Source organism: Curcuma longa, chromosome 8, assembly GCF_044706935.1.
Source record: "Curcuma longa cultivar G26 ecotype Majalengka, Jawa Barat chromosome 8, ITB_CL_G26_1.1, whole genome shotgun sequence".
NCBI classification, from domain to species: Eukaryota; Viridiplantae; Streptophyta; class Magnoliopsida; order Zingiberales; family Zingiberaceae; genus Curcuma; species Curcuma longa.
In genome coordinates this window covers 14,410,981-14,430,195 of record NC_133868.1, presented here as the reverse complement: position 1 = coordinate 14,430,195, position 19,215 = coordinate 14,410,981, and the positions used below count along the sequence as shown (strand labels likewise).

Sequence of the window (19,215 nt, the reverse complement as noted above, 5' to 3'; positions counted from 1 at the left end):
TGTATGCTATCAGAGCCACTGTATTAGGTTTTAGAGTTTTCCAAAGTGAAATATTCCCAAGGTCAGCATCCACTTGTTCTCTTCAATCTCTGCTTCCCTCTCTCACTGCCATCTCTTTCAAGCCTTTAAAGCCCTCGAGATGGTTGGAGTTTCTTCTACAATTCCAATTCTTCCTGGCTGCAAATCGAACCCATCATGTTCCACGAGTTTTATTGGTAGGGTGTGTATCCACCCAGATATCACATGGCACCGACTCCGTGTGAGACAACTCCTCTTCTCCACACATGCCTCCATTGATATGTTCTCTGGCCCGCACGCTGCATCATCTTCCCTAGTGCTTCCTGACCATTGCATTATTAGCCCAATTTTTAGGTATCTTCTTGCCCATAGTTTCATACAGCCAACCAGCACCACCAGGCCATGCTTAAACTAGGATGATCATCACTCTGGTCATAATCAGTTCTGTTTAAATCTTGTAGCAAGCATCTCATTTTTCCTAGTCCTCAATCTGCAAATCTTCTCAGCCACTACTTCATCCCAATGTTTTTTTTTCATATAATTTATGTCCTGACATCTCATATATGTTTTCTGTCATGTCATTGACTGAATTATATTTGTGTACTCTAATGTGCCACCCAAAAGTCAAAGAAGGCATCAATAGCGAAAATATCCCATTTTTTGTTTTGCTATATCTAGCAAAGGTTGGATTTTGTTATCCATATATCTAGTGTATGCTTGCATGAGCAAAATGTCCTATTCTCATTTTGTCAAGTCTAGCAAAAGATTGAACTATGTTATCCATTTTTCTTTCGGAACTTTCAAGTGCTTTCCTTTTCCCTCAATCTATTGTCCTGTTCTCATTTCTTTTTCTCCAACATTTGTTTCATCTTTTCTTGCTTTGTTCTCTCTTTTATTGATGTGCTAGCTCGTATGAGGTCAAAGATACCTTTACTTGCATGCTCGATCAACTATTTCCCACAACCAATAACATTATTATTCTAATACCTCAACTAGAAATCCTAACAGGTCAAGATTGGACCTAGGCAAAGGGAAAATTTAGTCAGGTTAAGGTTGACGGGATGACTAGGAAAGGAAAATTTCAAACAGGTCAAGGATGACCGGATAGTTGGCAAGGGTAAAATTCGGGCAGATGATTAACCAAATGTTTGGAAAAAAAAAATCCAGACAAATCAAGGATGACCGGATGTCTAACAAGTGGCGAGTTCAAGCTAGGTCAAGGTGACCGGATACTTGGCAAAGGAAAATCCTAAGAGAATGAACTCTAGGTAGTGAGAAGACTCATAGCAGTGAACTCCTAGTGAAGGAAATCTTAGAGGAGTAAACCCTAGGTAGTACGAGAAGTCTTAGAGAAGTGAACTCCAAGCAAAAATCAAGTAAACCTAGTAGATCGGATAGACTAAAGGATTATGCTTATTTGCATGGTTGTCTTATGTTTTACAAGAAGATGGAGCTAGACAAAGACCGGAGCAAAGCAAATGGACGCAATCGAACACAACCGAACCGAATTGATCCGGGTCGAATCGGACCGGAATCAATCCGATCGACAGGAAGAGTGGTCCAATTGACTAGAAGGGTCGGTCCTGTCAACCAAAAATAGGTGGTTCGATTAGCCGAACTTTGGTTTCGGTGACTGAGCTCGATTCAGTCAACAGGAAAAGTTTCAGTCGACCAAAAAACCTGATAATGACAATATTGTGGGGCTTGGTCTAGTTCACGAGGGGCTCGGTCCTTGGATCAGGTTTGACCAAGGTTCGATCGACCGAACATGATTTTTAGGTCGACCAAACATGATTTTTAGGTCAACCGAGAAACCAAATCCAACTCTATAAAAGAGAGATGAAGGCTCAAGACTGAGCATCAATTAAATCTTTTCTCAATCTTCATCTTGTGCTCCAAAAGGCTGTCAAAATTCAACTCGTGTGATCGGGGAAGCACCAGGAGTGCAAGGCATTTAGGACTTCCGAACCACATCTACATGATTGTTTGTATTATTTAATATTTGTCTATTTTAGTTATCTTGTGATTGTCTTTGAAAAAGTGTAAGACGTTTCTCTGCCTTCGGAAGGTTGCAGAAAGGAAAAAGAATAGTGGACTCATGCCAAGTATACGGGCCTTGGAGTAGCACCCTGAGGGGTGTGAACCAAGTAAACCTCCTTGTATCTTCTTGTCTTCTTTATTTTTATATTTCGCTGCTAGACTTACTTTGTAGATAAGAACGAACAAGAGAAAGAAACGAAAGCGACAAGTGTTATTCACCCTCCCCCCTCTAGCGCAACATCCATATGGTCCTACACAATGTACCTCTAGAAATAGTTGATAGAGAATGCAGGCAGCAATTCCTTCGACTTGAGACCAACCTTGTCTCTAAAGTGGCAATTAGATTCACATGATAACTAAGGGGAACAGGTAGAACTTGAAGGTTCTAGAGGATAGATAGCTACATAGGTAAGATAGATGGAAGGATAAGTAGATAGCACAGTTAGGCCTTTCATTTGGCCTTTACCAGACTTTACAATATAAGAACAATACATTTTCTCTTTTAGGTCATCATTGTAGATAGAAAATATGATTTAACCCTTTTCTAGACTTAGCAACATGGGAACATAATATTTTCTAAATTCAGATTTTTAAGGTGAGGCATATGCAAGCAAATAGGGTAGATAGGACAAAATAGGACATGCTGAAAGATCAAGAACAAAACAAAGTTTCACTAGGATTTTATGAAGAAAAATATGCAATGGCACCCCATCACACTAAATCCTAAAGAATACTAGAGTGAAGAAGACTGCACTGCTACAAACAAATAGGAAACCAAGTTCAACATCGAGAGTCTTCAACACATAGGAATCACGGGCAAATAGAGGGAGAAGAAACAAATTAAAGAAGAGAAGAGCATGAATGAAAGATTAGCAAAGGAAATGGGGAAGACATATTTTTCTCTCAGAATGAATTGAAGAAACTATCATATCTGTTTAAAATTTCGTACTATGTCGGGCAAAACGGACGGAATTTCGTTCCGCACAGAAACTATCATATCCATGGTTTAAAATTGTGTATATGAATTTAAAAGGCATACATCTTTTCAAAAAAAATACATAACAAATGAATGAAGATGTTTTCAAGAATAACAAAGGATTGAATTTTCAAGTCTTACAGTATTATCATTCTTATGAAATAGAAATAATATATATTGGTTATACAATGATCAAGAGTTAAATGAGAGGATATATCCTAACTAGATGCTCCTTCATGTTAAGAAAATACTAAATAACCTCTGTAGGGTACCTTATGTCAAGTATTTAATCCAAGAAAAAAATAATAAAAAACATTATTAATAAGAGTTTTGAACTAACACTGACGAAATAAAACTGGAAATGGACATTACCGAGAAGAGCCTTACCATCCAGAACGAATTGCATGTTGTACAAGACGAATGCTAAGCGGTGCATATCCAGAAAATATGTATGAAATATCTTTAGGGCTGAAATTCAATCAAGAGGTTTGAACATTCAAAAACAAATGGTTTGCAACTATCAAAAGGACTAATAAGATCAAACACTAGAACCACATAATTAATATAATATAATATAATATTGGCTTAAATCATACCAAAAATGGGAACACAACAAGTAAGCAAATCAGAATCTTTCCTTTTTAAGTAGAGGCTAATCATCTAAGTCTAATGATTTCCCCTGATGTTACAATCAGCTAGAGTTATGTGAGCGCTCACTAAAATGAAATTAACTTAAAGTACTATAAGCTATTTAGAGAAAAGTGACATGAGATGCAAGTAATGACTTAACACTGAAAAAAGATAGATGTAAAATATGCAAAGTTTTAGATGTGATATTTAATTGATGTATAACATGTTCTAAACTGGAAATATAAAAGAAAACTATCCAAATACATCAAAAAAAAATTAAAATTCCAAATGATAGTAAAACACAACACAGAGGATAGAGGCACAACACAATTGGACTTGTGTCCTTGACAGGCATCCATTTAAGAGAACCAACATATATGGCCTGATGTTGTAAATGTGACACTAATGTCAAAAACAAATGATACTTCTCATATTCTAGTCTAATATCATAAGAAATTAAAACAGGGAATAGATTGTATTGAAGGGGTATTCTAATAACTTCATTTGAGTAATAAGAGATTTGTATCATAATTTATACTGCATCAATTATTCTGTCTATGGCATCCAGAGAAGTTTGCATAGTCCAACAAATCAAAACTCAAAGGCAACTTTTACTATCATAGATCCATCAGTTCATGCAAAAAGTGTGAACAAGTACAATTACACTACATGAACTCCAAACAAATTATAGTGGTTGCAAAGGAAAGAAAAAATAATATGATATTGCTTTACAGAGTTCAATGGAGGGTAAAATTCATGTAACTAAGTTAAATAATTAGAATAAACACAGCTTGATAATGATCATGGCACAACATATATCTGTTTAATTTTCTAGACATACTTGCAAAGCATTTGAAATAATGAAAAAAATAAATAAATGCCAAAAATTAAGCCTACAGGGATAGGAAAGTAGAAAGTGTTCAAGGTAGATAAACACACGGGCTAGAATTCAGTATCTTACTAATGCAGAGGAGTGGCGAGTATGAGAAAAATCATATAATGACAATGATGTACAATCATAAATTAGACGAGAAAAATAAAAACAATTAAATAGGTTACTAAGTTTAACCTCAAAATTGGTGCCACCTCATGCAAAATCAAGAAACACAACAATTAATGGTGCCACATGCCAACCAATTATACTTAATAAAATGTACTAAAACACCTAGAATACATTCACTTTTAATATCACATACATTATTGGAAATGTTTCAACCAGAAAAAGTAAGTTCATAATTCAATTATGTCCATGCAACAGTTACAAAGATATGAGAAACTCAGGCCAAACAGTATAGTCACCCTGATAACAAATTGCATCATAAAAATTTGCATTAGTTTGATCAAAGTAAAGAAATCACAAAAACATTAAAAATATATGCAATGTTAAGAATACTTGGCCGTGTCAGTGTCCTCAACAATAAGTTGGAAGGCTCGTGCGATAGTCGGCCAGTTGCTTTTGGATTCCTGCAAAGAAGGTCAAATGTGGAGAGAAAAAAAGCTTAGATATAGGAAAAATATAAGAAAACACCAAAATAAAAGAAGTTTCATATGGTCAAGAATAGAGATGAGTAAATCAAATATAACCAATTTTTCCAATTATTATTTGTCATAGTACTTACCTGTTTCTTAAACAGGCCTGCTTTTTCCAGATTATATAGTGTAGGCATGTGCTCAAATCCATAGCTATGGAGTATCTCTCTCCTAAGTGAGAAAGAGGAAACATCTTATTCTTCAATTATCGGAATTAGCTTTCACTATATAGAAGAAATTATATAGAAGCAATGATATGGAATATGATCATAGTTGTTTGAATCATGTGATTCACGATTTATATAATACAATATGATTCACATATAAAATGATACAATTCTTATGTATGAATCAAAAGTGAAAAGAGCCATCCAGTTCGATTCAATTTGATTAAATATGAAGCTTATTTTGTATAATTCTAAAATAAGAAAGAAAATTATTAAAGGTATGATAATGAATTACATTAATTAAACCAAAAATACTAGAAATTAAATTGAATTTATTATAAAATAAGAAAAGATAGTGAATTTTATATTATTTGATAGAAATATAATGGTCAAACAAAGTGAAATCTCAAAGTTAATGATGTGAAGAAAATATATTTTTAGAGGAGACATGGTTAACGATAACCAATGTGAACTCAACACCTAACAATAATGGAAAAGAATATGATTCTTGTTACATTAATATTGTAATGATACTAAGGGCAACATTTGATAGTGACCTAGAAATATAATGATAATAATGGAAAATTTTAACACTGACTTAGAATTAATGTCATGTTCCAATTGTTTTCCATTTGGCAACAATGACTTTTCTATATCAAAAACATTTGACGAAAAAAATTCAGCTTATTTCATTTTAATTATTAATGGATTGAACTGAATGACTTGTACATTGCCATAAATCAAGGATATAAACTTATATACTTTTGTTATGAATCAACATTAAGTTATTGTATCTATTCTATTATGTTATTAAATGTAATTTATGATATTTAACATACTTTTAGATGTCAAAACTATTATGCATAAAGTATAATTAGTTTTTAAAATAATGATTTAACGAGTATTCGATATGATTCATTATTCAATAGCTCATCAAAACGAATCACAATACCTACCATGATTTCTTCACAAAAGTGAAAATATTAATACAGTAGTGACGATCATGTTGTACAAACAAATTCAGCAAGAATTAGTGAAGATAGTAGTATTGTGGAGTGAAAATTTTATAAAGCTCAAAAAGACTTCATACCACTCAAGAATATGATGTACTTAGTAAAAATAGAAACAGAATTACTTAATAGTTCACTAAAATCGAGAAAAACAACAATTTAATAAAACATACGAAAAATACTCAGTGTGGAACGAGAAAGGATATTGGAAATTTAGTGTCCAAGTGTAGAGCCAATTCAAGAAACAAATATGCTTTTCCCACCTAAAAAATAAATAAATAAAATAAAAATAATCTCATTTAATTAGGGCAGTTTAACAGGTGAAGCAGAAACATAAGCCAATGTCAGCTACAAAAAGTTTGGCCTAGGTGTACATCTGTTCCTTCTTGTAATGTTGACAAAGGTAATTAAAGCATGTGCCAATGGCCTCAAATAAACGAAGATACATGATGATATAGTATGATACTCTGACTGAAGCTACTTCCTAGTAATTATAATCAATTTAAGCATCTTTTGCTCTTCTTTTATCATCACTGTCATAAGCAAATATTTAAATAGGAATGATTTTTCAGGTAAAAAAATAAAAGAAAACCCCCCAGCTTTGTTGCCTCCATCAAGAAGACAGAATCACTAGTAGAAAATAGAAATAAGAAGCATCAGAAATAAATTGGTTGATCATAGCAAAAGAAACAAAAAGGAAAAGTTATCCTATAGCCAAAAGATCAAGAAAAAAATGTGAATATAGTTGCAGTAGTTGGAATAGCATTTCACTATGTTCTTAAAGCTCATGCCTGGAAAACTTGAATAGATCTATCCATAAATAAGATCAGTGCATAAAACAAACAAATATAAATTGGTAGATTGATTGCTATTACCTTAAGTAATCAAAGTTCTTCTTTGGAAGGCCAGAATTAGTAATCGAAAATAACACCAGCAACCGCAGTACGTTGACAAGTGATTCCTGCTTATGAATCATCTCCTCAATGTACTCAAAGCATCTGCTCATTCAAAAATACATATATGTAGAAGCAGGTAAAAAATGAAAAGGACAAGAGAAAGACTGAGAATCATTCAATTTCCATATCAATTCCTAAATCAATTTCTAAAACATCTAACTAGGCTCCTACTTGCAATTAGGAAAAGAAATCCCTAAGAGAAAGGATGTCAATTACAGTTAATTAATTTTTCTTCTTTCTATTTATTTCATTTATTCTATATGATTGTCTCCATAGCTCTGTGATATCAATTTATGTTTCTTAGTTGAGTTCTTTCTAGATTTGGCAGAGTCAAGTTGGTGTTTCTTTTGGATTATAAAATGCTTTCTCATGACAATTGTATTAGCTAAGTAAATCTGATGAAGATTCAGTTCCTAATATCCATATATAAATTTAGAAATTAGAAGATAGAAACATTCCATTGACTCACACTAGCTTCTGTAAAACTTCCATAAGAAAATTTGCAATTCAGCAAATTTTTAAGACTGATACAACAAACTTCTAAAGTAACTATCACTGTGTAGTCTATAATTTGTAAAATTAGGTTACATGAAGATTGTACTCAGAACTGAGTATTGTAGATAAAGCATCTCAAGTAGAAAAAGGACAGAAAACTGTGCGAGAATGACAATTCCTACTTCGGCTAATAAATAATTCAATGAAAAATGCATTAGCTTACATGTCATAATTCTGGAGCTCAAGAAGTGTCTGTTCTATGTCTAGCCGAGCATGGAAAGATGGTTTAGAAGTAAAAGATTGCAAATGTTGAGCAAGGTTTACATGCCTCTGGAGAAAAAGATAAACTGTAAGTTCATGTAAATGGCATTGATCAAAATTTAATAAAAGACCACTTACAGCAATTTCAGGCAGTGAGTTTAACTTCTTAACAAAATCCTTCAGCTCTGATACTGATTGAGACTGTCATATAAATGGGTGATGATAAGTTAAATAATATTCATAAAAGTATGGTCATTCAAACTAACTACCAGCGATGAATATAGTTCCAGGTATGTCAAACTTTAATACAGGATAACAGGAAGAGCATTCTTCATCAGTTAGAAAAGAAAATGAAAAGTAACATGCCGCTGACTAATTCCAAATTCACTAGCATGGCAAAAGTAGATTAAAAGGTACAGTCCTTCAAACTCAAACTATTTGGCGCAGAATACAGTTCCTGGTATATCAAAATTTAGTACAGGATAGAGGCAGCAGCATGCTTCATCAATTAGAAAAGAAATATACTGCTAACTATTTTCCAAACTCACAACAATACCAAAAGTAGATTAACACACACACACACACACACAAAGTTTATGAGAAAGGAAGACTGGATATGTTCTTGCAAATGAGGATTTGGTTTTAGTTGGAACTTTGAACTGATGGGCTCACCACTGCTTCACATAATTTCCTCTTAATCAACTATGGAATGAATTAGTTGCTGAATGCAAACATAACTCTCGGCAGACGCATTCAATTGTTTGTGTGATCTTAATTTTATGAGCATCCATGCTCAATTCAAAAAAGTAGATGTTAAATATACAATTTTGATTAATCAAAGGCTTAGATAGTTCAATAGTATAATATAATGTTTAACTATATTGTATACACTTCAGCAACTATATTGTATACACACATATGCATAACATTGTAATCAATAAATCCATGAAATTTCATCAAACCCATGATTGAAGTTTATCATACTCAGTCTTCCTATTGCTACGGTTTTGTTCCACTTATGCTAGTTGAACTCTTAGTTGCCAACCAAGTCTCAGTGATAGATATGCAGATTAACCGATTCAAATACCAAATGTTCCACAAGTAGTATTTAATTTGGGTGATGAAATATTATGGTGTTAATATGACTCTGAATGCTGCAATATCCTCATATCCAATACAAGAGCCTCATTCGACTATTAGTAGAGACTCCTACTGATAAGAGAATAGTAAAGAACAAGATAAAAGTTTAGATGTTTGTCATACCTTTAGAATTGGTTCTGTGAATTTTCACTTTGACAGACTATATTATTGTTTTCTAAAAGTAAATAAACTAAATAGGAAAGGATTAAAAGGGTGGCCCACATCAGCAAAGTTGGGTCTGTGCCAAATATCAGCACTGAGGTGATACCATTTTGAACTCATACCAAAATTGGTGCTAACAAAAAATTTTAACCGTGATCTATCTTAAGGCATTGGTAACAATCACTAAATAAGTATCTAATAGCAAAACCATGTCATTTAACATGTGTGTTTTCCCAATAAATTTGAAATTAATTTAGAAGCAATATCAGACTTTTAACAAGACATTGTATCAAATTCTGCCATATAATTCATTTATTAACTATTAAGTCCAGCCACTAGCTTAAAATCTTTAAATTAGTTCACTCATTTAAGACCATAAACCCCATCATTATCCCACAACTCTTCATGCTCATACATCACAATGTCCCCAAATTATAGTTTGACTCCCCTATGAAGATTCAAAGTCCAACTCATGTAAACACACATAACCAGCAACATATAAGGCCTAACGGTGACTTTGTAATCAAAAAGGAAACCATTTGAAAATGTCATACTATTCTAGCATAAGTTCATCTCTATATCATAAGTTATCTAAATAAGAGAACTAACACCACCTAAATTTGTAAATTGAATCTAGTATTAGTTTGCTCATCTAAGTCTATAAATTTGCTTCATTGCTTAATTTAGCTAAGGCCCAATGCTCTTGTCAAGACCTAACATCTAACCCTCACCCCAGATTAAACAATCACTCCTTGGAGTAAAGAGAGGTAAAATGATGGTTCCCATGGTTTGAAATCTCATACCGTGTTAAGTGAAACGGTCGACATGTATCATTCTGGTAAATCACCGAAACTCGATACCACTCGGCACCAATGTTTAAAATCTCGAATCATACCGTAGTTCAGTGTTTGACTAACAAAATGTTGTTCCAGTATCATAATAACACTCTATTGCATGGTGTCGGTGACAAATTGGAGGTTGAAGGAGGAAGGAGATGTGTTGAGTGGCATTGAGTTTCAATAATTTACCAGAATAATATATTCCGACTGTTTCACCCAGTATGATACAAGATTTTAAAAAATATTTCCTTCCTATGTTTCATCTCCTTCCTTCTTCAACTTCAATCCATTATCAACACCATGCATTGAAACATCAATGTGATATTAAAATAGTACCGTTCCAGTCAAAGACTGAATCTTCGACATAGCTCGAGATTTTGAACAGTGGTTCCGTCACTACACATGCATCCTTTTCCAAGTACATCAGCTTACTTAGGATCCAAATGGCTCCAATACCACAGTGAAAAAACATGTATCTCACCAAATGAGATACTAACCATACATTTGTTAGGCTCGACCACTAACCAAAAATGTTTAAAGCTAACTTAATAATATATTTCCTGAGCCTATAAACTCCTTTAATAGCCCAAAACACATCATGTGGGACTAAATTAGGACATTGTACCTTTATTTGTGCAGATAGTGTGCCTTGTAACATGAGAAACTAAGAAATGAAGAAACTAGCATTTCAATGGTATAGAGCTTTATGATGGTACTTACTTGAGATTTAACTTCTGCATAATCTTGTTGAATTGAAGTTGCCTTCTGGCGCAAAACCTGCACTTGTTATCATGATTCAGAGAATAACAAACAGTTTATGATTAATGATTAATGATAAAAGTGCAAAGCTAGTTAAATGTGGAAATCAAAGCAAAAAGGTGAAACAAGAAACCTGAACCACAACTTCAAAGTTCATATCTCGAATTTCCTTGAACAATTTGTCGCTGGGGAAACAAAGGTAAAAATGAATAGACAACTATACTCCATTATAAACTTAAAAGTGGAACTCCAATTTAATTTTCTAGCAAGATGAATGGAGAAAAATGCAATACCCAAAATTCCATATGCATAGATTAATACAATACGCAAAATTCCTTTCCAGCCAGCTAAGTGTTTCTAATAAAAACAGCATACCCATGTAGTGGTAAACAACAAAAGAATTATCCACTTTTATTAGCAATAAAATCCATCATAAATATATCGATCTGTTTTTGTAAAATGTTTATGTAGTGTATTAAGTTTTAAAGAAACTCAACAAGGCATCTTAAAAGCACAAGTTCAATGTTTGATCATATGCATCCAAACCACCGTCATTTTTGCTTTCTTCTAATGTTTATTTAGATTATTAAATGGAATTTTCTTTTTTCTTTTTTTTACAACTATTCAATGTGTATCCTTTTAAGAAGCAACAAATAAAATTTACTGATCATTTTTTGAGGTACAAAAAGCAAGAAAATTTTTCTAAATAATTTGCTCCAGCAACAGGAAGTAATCTCTAATTTAATTATATCTGATGCCTTATGGAGTGGAAAGCTCCCAGCAAGGAAAGAAAGAACAAGCCCATGGAGGCCCAAAGACAACTTTTATGCACCGGGAGTGTGACAGTGTATATGATTATTAGTAAAACAATAATTCATTGTGTAATGTTAGGATATTTGAGGAAGACCTTTTCTAGCTAAGAATTTACCCTTCTATTTCCCCATATGCTCAAGGGATCCTTAATTCATACCCAAAGATTTAATCCATTTAATGCTAGGCAAACACACCATGGTTCAATATTGAGAAATTAATTATAAAAAAAAAGATAAACATAAATCGTATTTATTTATTTAAATCGCATAAAAAAATTATCATGAACATATTATAAATACTTCAGGCATACTTAATCTCACATGAATACACTAAATATATACCTAGAATTCAGAGGAACCTTGACCTTTTTCCCATCTTGCTGGCTGCCCATAACAGTGGTATCAACCTCCACTGAACCATTATTGATTTGCAAAATCTACATATTAGCAAGTTTCACTATGGTTGCACTGAGGTGTAATAGAATTACAGGAAAGTCAAATGACTGAGTAAAGTTTTAATAAAATAGCGCCAGACAAATTGTTCATTACATTCTATTAATAAACCAAAGAAATGTTTCATCCAAATTATCCCCTAAACACTGCAGACAAACAGAACCAATCATTTGCCAGATTTTATTCATGAATTAGTTCAAAAATAATAGGAATCTATCATCCAAATATGTAAGAGGATAGAAATATTCAATTACTCATTTTTGAGGTGATGTAGCAGCAACAATGTTTCAGGACATCACCAAGTTAATAGGCATATTAATAAGTATACACATCAAGAGAGTGCGGCCAAATTTTGAATGGACGCGGTTGCCCACATAAATGGTGGTGAACAGATTAGCAATTTCAATTCACAAGAAACTAAATGAACCCAAAATGAGTTTTACATACAAATTTACTGATGCCAAAGGAAATAATTTTTTCAGTTCTTTTTAAAAAAGTAAACTGTTCTAGCAAACCAAATTGGTTCATAGTTTAAACTTTAAACTCATAAAAAATTTGGTTCATAGTTTAAACTTTTAACTCATAAAAAAAATGTTATTGTTTTAGTTTTATTATTGCAGAAAAATATTTTATACATCAAATCTTACGAGACTAAGCTATTGTAGGCCTTTAAATGAGGACCTCTACTATTGTTTCATTCATTCAATATTAATAGTCTTTGATTATACACTACTCTTTCTCTCTTTTTGGAAGATCACCATCCAAGGCATCCAAATCCTTAAGTCATTATGCCGAACAGTGTCATCTACACAACAAAGTTTAGGGAAACAATCTTAATCCAAGGTGATGCAGTTAGTAGGAATCTAGGATTATGTCACTTTTATGCAATATTTGATATCTTTTTTACTTCAACTGTATTTGATTTTCCACCTGTTTATCCTCAACAATAATTTGCAACCATATCATACTGATGGTTTGCCATTTTCTATGCCACCATATATTGAAATCATGATGCGAAGGATTGTAAATTCTAAGAACAAATAATATAAAATGTTTGGAGAAGCAAAAAAATTCATGAAAGACAGTTAATCCTACCAATGAGTGAAAGCAACCAAATAAAAATAAAAAAAGAGCAAAATTGTTCAGAATTACAAATAGTTGCAGACATGAGTTTGCCAAAAAAAAAAGTAATATTTGAAATGAATTTTGAATTCAAGCATGAAGTGAATTTAAAGACAAGCTATGAACAAAAAAAAAAGGTCAATACAAGTGGGACAATATTAATTTTAGTGCCATACATCTAAAGGTGACAATATGAAATGCAAGTTTGTATCAACCTGGTAGCATGCAGAGGTAAAAATGGCAGCTTAATCACTTCCATTGCTATTTGAAATTTAATATATTAGAAAAATGCTGGAAAAGGCTGGAGTTATAGTTTATAACTGGAACAATATAGTTTCGATACCATATTGTATCATGTCGATAAGTGTCATGCCGATAAGGTTTCAGAACTTTTTAAAATATTAAATATATTAATTAAAAATATTTTTACTACTATTTGATTGTTATAGATGCTTACTATTAAGTTATATTTGAGATGTTAAATGTTGAATTCAAGTTTTAATATTCTCTGAGATTTTCAATAATTGTTGAATCTTTTAGAGCAACTATTAGTGATATATAAATTTAAAATCTATATTTTTACTAATGCATTACAAGGTCCGACTGTAATGTCGCAATAAGGACCACCACATCTCCATGAGAACTTCGGTGTATTATTAAATATACAAGAGTTCTCGCACCCCAGGTTGAATAAGAACAAACATTATAAGAATACTAATTATCTTAAATTTAAAATATGAATCGTAGGAATGTTCACTGGTAAAGAAATGAAAGTAGTAGATATGATGATTAGGATGATTAGGAGAAACATTAATATTTTGTGTTTACAAAAAACAAAATAGATAAGGAAGAAAACAAAAATGATAGGGAACTCATGTTTTAAGTTATGATACACAAAAAAAAAGAAAACTAGAAATTGAATATGTATTGTTATAGATAGTTCATTAAAGGATGAAGTAGCAAGAGTAGTTAAGAAGAAAGATAAAACTATAGCTTTCAATATAGTAGTAATAAAAGAAATTATTAATATAATTGGCATATATACACTTCAAGTAGGATTAGATGAAGCCACGAGACATACATTTTAGGAAGATTTATATGAGGTAGTACAAAAAAAATTTCAACAAATGAAATTATTTTAATAGGAAGAGATCTAATATAAGATTAAGAAATGAAGAATATAATAAGATGCATGAGGGTTGTACTTTTAGAACAAAAAAAAGGAAAAGCTATATTGGATTTGATGATAGCATATGAACTTATAATAGCTAATACATTTTTCAAAAAAATAGAATATGTGGTTACGTTCAAAAGCGAGAATAATAAGTCACAAATTAATTTTCTTATGGTTACGAAAAAAATGGAAAGGAATAAAAAAATTTATCAAGATTATAAGCTCATCCCTGGAGAAAATTTAATTCCCAACATAGGATAATAGATTTAGATACATGCCTCAAATATAGTATCTGTAGGAAAACGTGCATGACTCCTATGAGTAAGTGGTGGAAGTTAAAGGATGAAAAGTAAATTACTTGTAAGGAAAGAGTAGAAGCATAAGTATTAGAAGAATATATGCCGACTCAAATACAACATGGGATAAGATGACATCGAATTTGAAAACAGTGGCCAAGAACTTTCTCAGTGAGTCGAGAGGGTGGGCACCACCAAATATAAAATCTTGGTGGTGGAATGAGGAAGTATAGGAGAAAGTGATGGAAAGACAACCTATAAGTTACTATAAACTTATAAGAACAAAGAAAACATAAAAAATTATGCAGTAGTCGAAAAAGAGACCAAGAAAGTAGTGAGTGAAGCCAAGAACGAAGCTTCCAGATGCTTGTATTGATAGCTTGATACAAAAGAAGGGGAAGGGGCATCTATAAAATAGCTAAAGCAAGAGAGAGCAAGAGAGAAGAAAATAGCTGGTATTTTGAGAATACCAAAATAAAGATTTGCTGAATGAAATTGAGTGAGAATGAAAGATTTGAGAGATGAAATTCCCGTAGTATCACTACCAGTAATCACAATATCATCCACATACACAACTAACAGAATAATACCAGCTCCTGACTGCTTGTAGAACACAGAATGATCAGACTCGCTTTTCTTCATACCAAACTTTTCAATAACCTGACTAAATTTTCCAAACCAAGCACGAGGACTTTGTTTCAAACCATACAAAGTCTTTCGAAGACGACAGACTCGCCCTATCTCCCCCTGAGCAACGAAACCAGGAGGTTGCTCCATATACACCTCCTCTTGAAGATTACCATGAAGAAAAGCATTCTTGATATCAAGTTGATGTAAAGGCCAATGATGAGTAGCAGCAAGAGAAATAAATAACCGAACAGATGTCAATTTTGCAACAGGAGAAAAAGTATCAGAATAATCCACACCATATGTTTGAGCATAACCCTTAGCAACAAGACGAGCTTTTAGTCTGGCAACTGATCCATCTGGATTGACTTTAACATTAAATATCCATTTGCATCCAATAGCTTGTTTTCCTGGAGGTAAATCAACCAGGTCCCATGTATCATTCTCATCCAAGGCTTTCATTTCCTCTATCATTGCATCTCTCCAACCATGATGAGATAAGGCCTCACGGATAGTTTTAGGAATAGAAATAGAGTCAAGTGAAGCAATAAAAGAACAGGAGGAGGATGACAAGCCATTATTAGACACAAACGAAGAGATAGGATAAGTACACTGGCGTTTACCTTTTCGTAATGCAATAGGAAGATCATCATTCGGAATTGGATCTGATGACGAAGTAGTAGGTGCAGGACATGAATCAGGAGGTCGACGCATAGAGTATATTTCAATAATAGGAGGCTTGACAAGAGCTGGTTCTGAGACAGGTGTAGAGGATGTAACAGAATATACCAATAAATCATCATCTTCCTTTTGAGAAGTCGGGATATGTGAGGATGAAAAATAAGGTTTGTCTTCCATGAAAGTAACATCGATTGAAACAAGATATTTATTAATACTAGGACAATAACACCTATAACCCTTTTGAAGACGAGGATAACCAAGGAAAATACATTTCAAAGATTTGGGGTCTAATTTAGTAACTTGTGGACGAACATCCCGAACAAAACAAGTGCTACCAAATATCCTAGGATTAATAGGAAACAATGACTTGTTAGGAAACAAAATTTTGTAAGGAATCTCACCATGAAGAACAGAGGATGGCATACGGTTAATAAGAAAACATGCAGTAGAAACCGCGTCTGCCCAAAAAGACTTAGGAACATTCATTTGAAATAAAAGAGCTCGTGCTGTTTCAAGAAGATGTCTATTCTTCCGTTCAGCCACACCATTCTGGGATGGAGTATCAACACAAGAGGTTTCATGAAGTATACCATTCTGACTCATATAAGATTGAAATATACTGGATGTATATTCTTTGGCATTGTCACTTCGTAAAGTACGGATGGACATATTGAACTGAGTTTTGATTTCAGCACAAAAAGCAGAAAATAGAGAAAATAACTCAGAACGATTTTTCATTAAGTATAACCAAGTTACACGAGAATAATCATCCACAAAAGTGACAAAATACCTAAAACCAGGTTTAGATATAATAGGACAAGGACCCCAAATATCAGAATGAACTAACTCAAAAGGACTAATAGCACGCTTATTTATCCTTGGACTTGAACTAAGACGGTGATGCTTTGCAAACTGACATGACTCACAATTTAATGAAGATATGCTACTATATTGTGGACAGAGTTTCTTGAGTGATAGAAGAGATGGATGTCCTAACCTACAATGAGCCTCAAAAGGAGAATTTTCACCTGAACAAACGAGAGATCTTGGGGAAGGTGAATCAAGAATATAGAGACCTCCATTTTCATGTCCTTTACCAATAATCTTCTTTGTCAAAAGATCCTGAACTAAACAATGATCGGGAAAAAATGTGATGCAACAGTTAAGATTGCGAGTTAATTGACTAACAGAGAGCAAATTAAAGGATAAATTAGGTAAATGTAGGACAGAGGATAAGGAAAGCAAAGGAGTGGGATTGACAGTGCCAGACCCACGAACGCAAGATGAAGACCCATCAGCTAAGGTAACAATCGGAGTGTTGGATTTGTGTGTGAAAGTAGAAAAGAGATTAGAATTACCTGTCATATGATCCGTGGCACCAGAATCAATGACCCATTTAGAGGATGAGGAAAGAAGACATGTATTGTGGTTACCTGAATCAGCAATAGCAATGATAGAGGAAGATGAAGACTTAAGTGATTCTTGATATTGAGAGAACTTGGCAAATTCTTCTGCAGAGACAAGCACCATATCCATCACGATAGAATGAAGTCCAAAGATATGTAACTCTCAAACACCGAACTTGGTGCTGTTGTGAGACGAAGAACTAGAATGTTCCAAATTCAAGAAAATGTCTGTATCTAAGTTCTGTATAGGTTTCTGGACTCCTGAATATTGTGGATCCCCAAATTTGAAGAAAAATTCCAAAGAATAAGCCAAATTGCTGTAATCTGTGGATGAACTGTCCACTGGGTAGAGCACAAATTCAAGCAGAAGAAACCAATCGGTGCTGACAGAAACCTATGTCCTGTGATTAGCTGCTCCAAATTCAGGATAACGGCCAAAATTGCGATCCAGACAATGCAGCCAAGAGCCTTTCTTTGGCGGCGGCGCTTGTAAGGACTAACAGACGGCAGTTGCACACGATCGCGAGCAGGTCGTCAGAATGACGAACACCCAGCGAACCTGTGCGTTCCCTCGAAGACGCTGTGGTGAAGGTGACCACGAGCGCGTTCGCAGCGAAGCAGGGCGCGGCGCGGAGGGGAAAAGTCGATGAACTGAACCAAGAAAACCTAGCACTGGAGGCGAAGAAGGTTAATTAGGGGAGGAAAACCTGGAATTGTCGATCGGCGTCTTCTCCACGCAGCTAGCTAGGGCAGAGGACGGCGGCGGCGCTGTGCAGGGAGAGCGGCGGCGCTGAGCAGGGAGGGCGGCAGGGCGACGACTGCTGGTCCTCTTCACGCGACGGGCGGTGAAGACGCGACGGAGGATTGCTGGTCTTCACGCAGCATGACGATGGCAGGGCGGCGGCAAGCAGAGGAAGAAGGCGACGGAGAAGACGTCGCAGCGATGACGGTGCCCACAGTTTGACGAGAGGGAGCCGCTTGATTTGATGCTTTCCGCCGGTGATAGGCGAGCGCAGCGAGCGGCGAGAAAAGTCGGAGCGAAAGCGAACTCGGAGCGGCGCTTGAAGCCGGGAAGAAAGTCGCGAAAGAGGAAATCGCGAGTTAGGGAGAAAAGTCGGCGCGAAGGCGCAAAAGAAAAAAAACCTAATTTTCTAAGGCTCTGATACCATGTTACCAAAATAACTTAAGAAATCTTATTCCAATTGCAACATATAAGGCCCTATTTATAGTTAGAGTATAGGGCCTATTCTAGAAAATATCTATAAAAAAATAACAGATATTTAACAGATAATTAACAGATATTTATAACCAACAATCATTGTGTCAAACCTTAGTTGCTTATTGACATTCGAATTAAAGAAAAGAGAACACATAGAGAGGAAGAGAAGCTCGACATAATCTCATCGAACTGTAATTTTGTCATCGCATGTAATACTATTTCTCTCAATCTCTATTGACATCACAAAAGTTAGAACACACAAAAAAATCTTTTAGATGCCAAATTTTATCTTATTTAAAAAATTTACATTTTAAATTATTTTAAATATATATATATAAATAATTAAGTTAAATTAAATTAATATTTTAAAAATTAAAGTTGAATTAGAATTAAGTGGAGTCCACTGAGTAGATATAGCAATTAGGATCAAGTAGGTTTAAAT

At 34.0% G+C, this 19,215-nt stretch overlaps 1 protein-coding gene across 2 annotated transcripts in view; it reads right to left on the bottom strand.

Moving 5' to 3' along the window:
• The window catches only part of LOC141833564 (vacuolar protein-sorting-associated protein 33 homolog), a 41,078-nt gene that overhangs the window by 15,059 nt on the left and 6,804 nt on the right, over window positions 1–19,215 (bottom strand). For both annotated transcript variants that reach the window (XM_074721038.1, XM_074721039.1), the window contains 9 exons: window positions 12,138–12,232; window positions 11,117–11,168; window positions 10,945–11,001; window positions 8,222–8,284; window positions 8,046–8,152; window positions 7,247–7,369; window positions 5,284–5,365; window positions 5,058–5,128; window positions 3,422–3,502 (listed from right to left, as the gene is read on the bottom strand). In XM_074721038.1, the coding sequence (XP_074577139.1) occupies window positions 3,422–3,502; window positions 5,058–5,128; window positions 5,284–5,365; window positions 7,247–7,369; window positions 8,046–8,152; window positions 8,222–8,284; window positions 10,945–11,001; window positions 11,117–11,168; window positions 12,138–12,232 (731 nt within the window). The remainder of the gene's footprint in view (window positions 1–3,421; window positions 3,503–5,057; window positions 5,129–5,283; window positions 5,366–7,246; window positions 7,370–8,045; window positions 8,153–8,221; window positions 8,285–10,944; window positions 11,002–11,116; window positions 11,169–12,137; window positions 12,233–19,215) is intronic.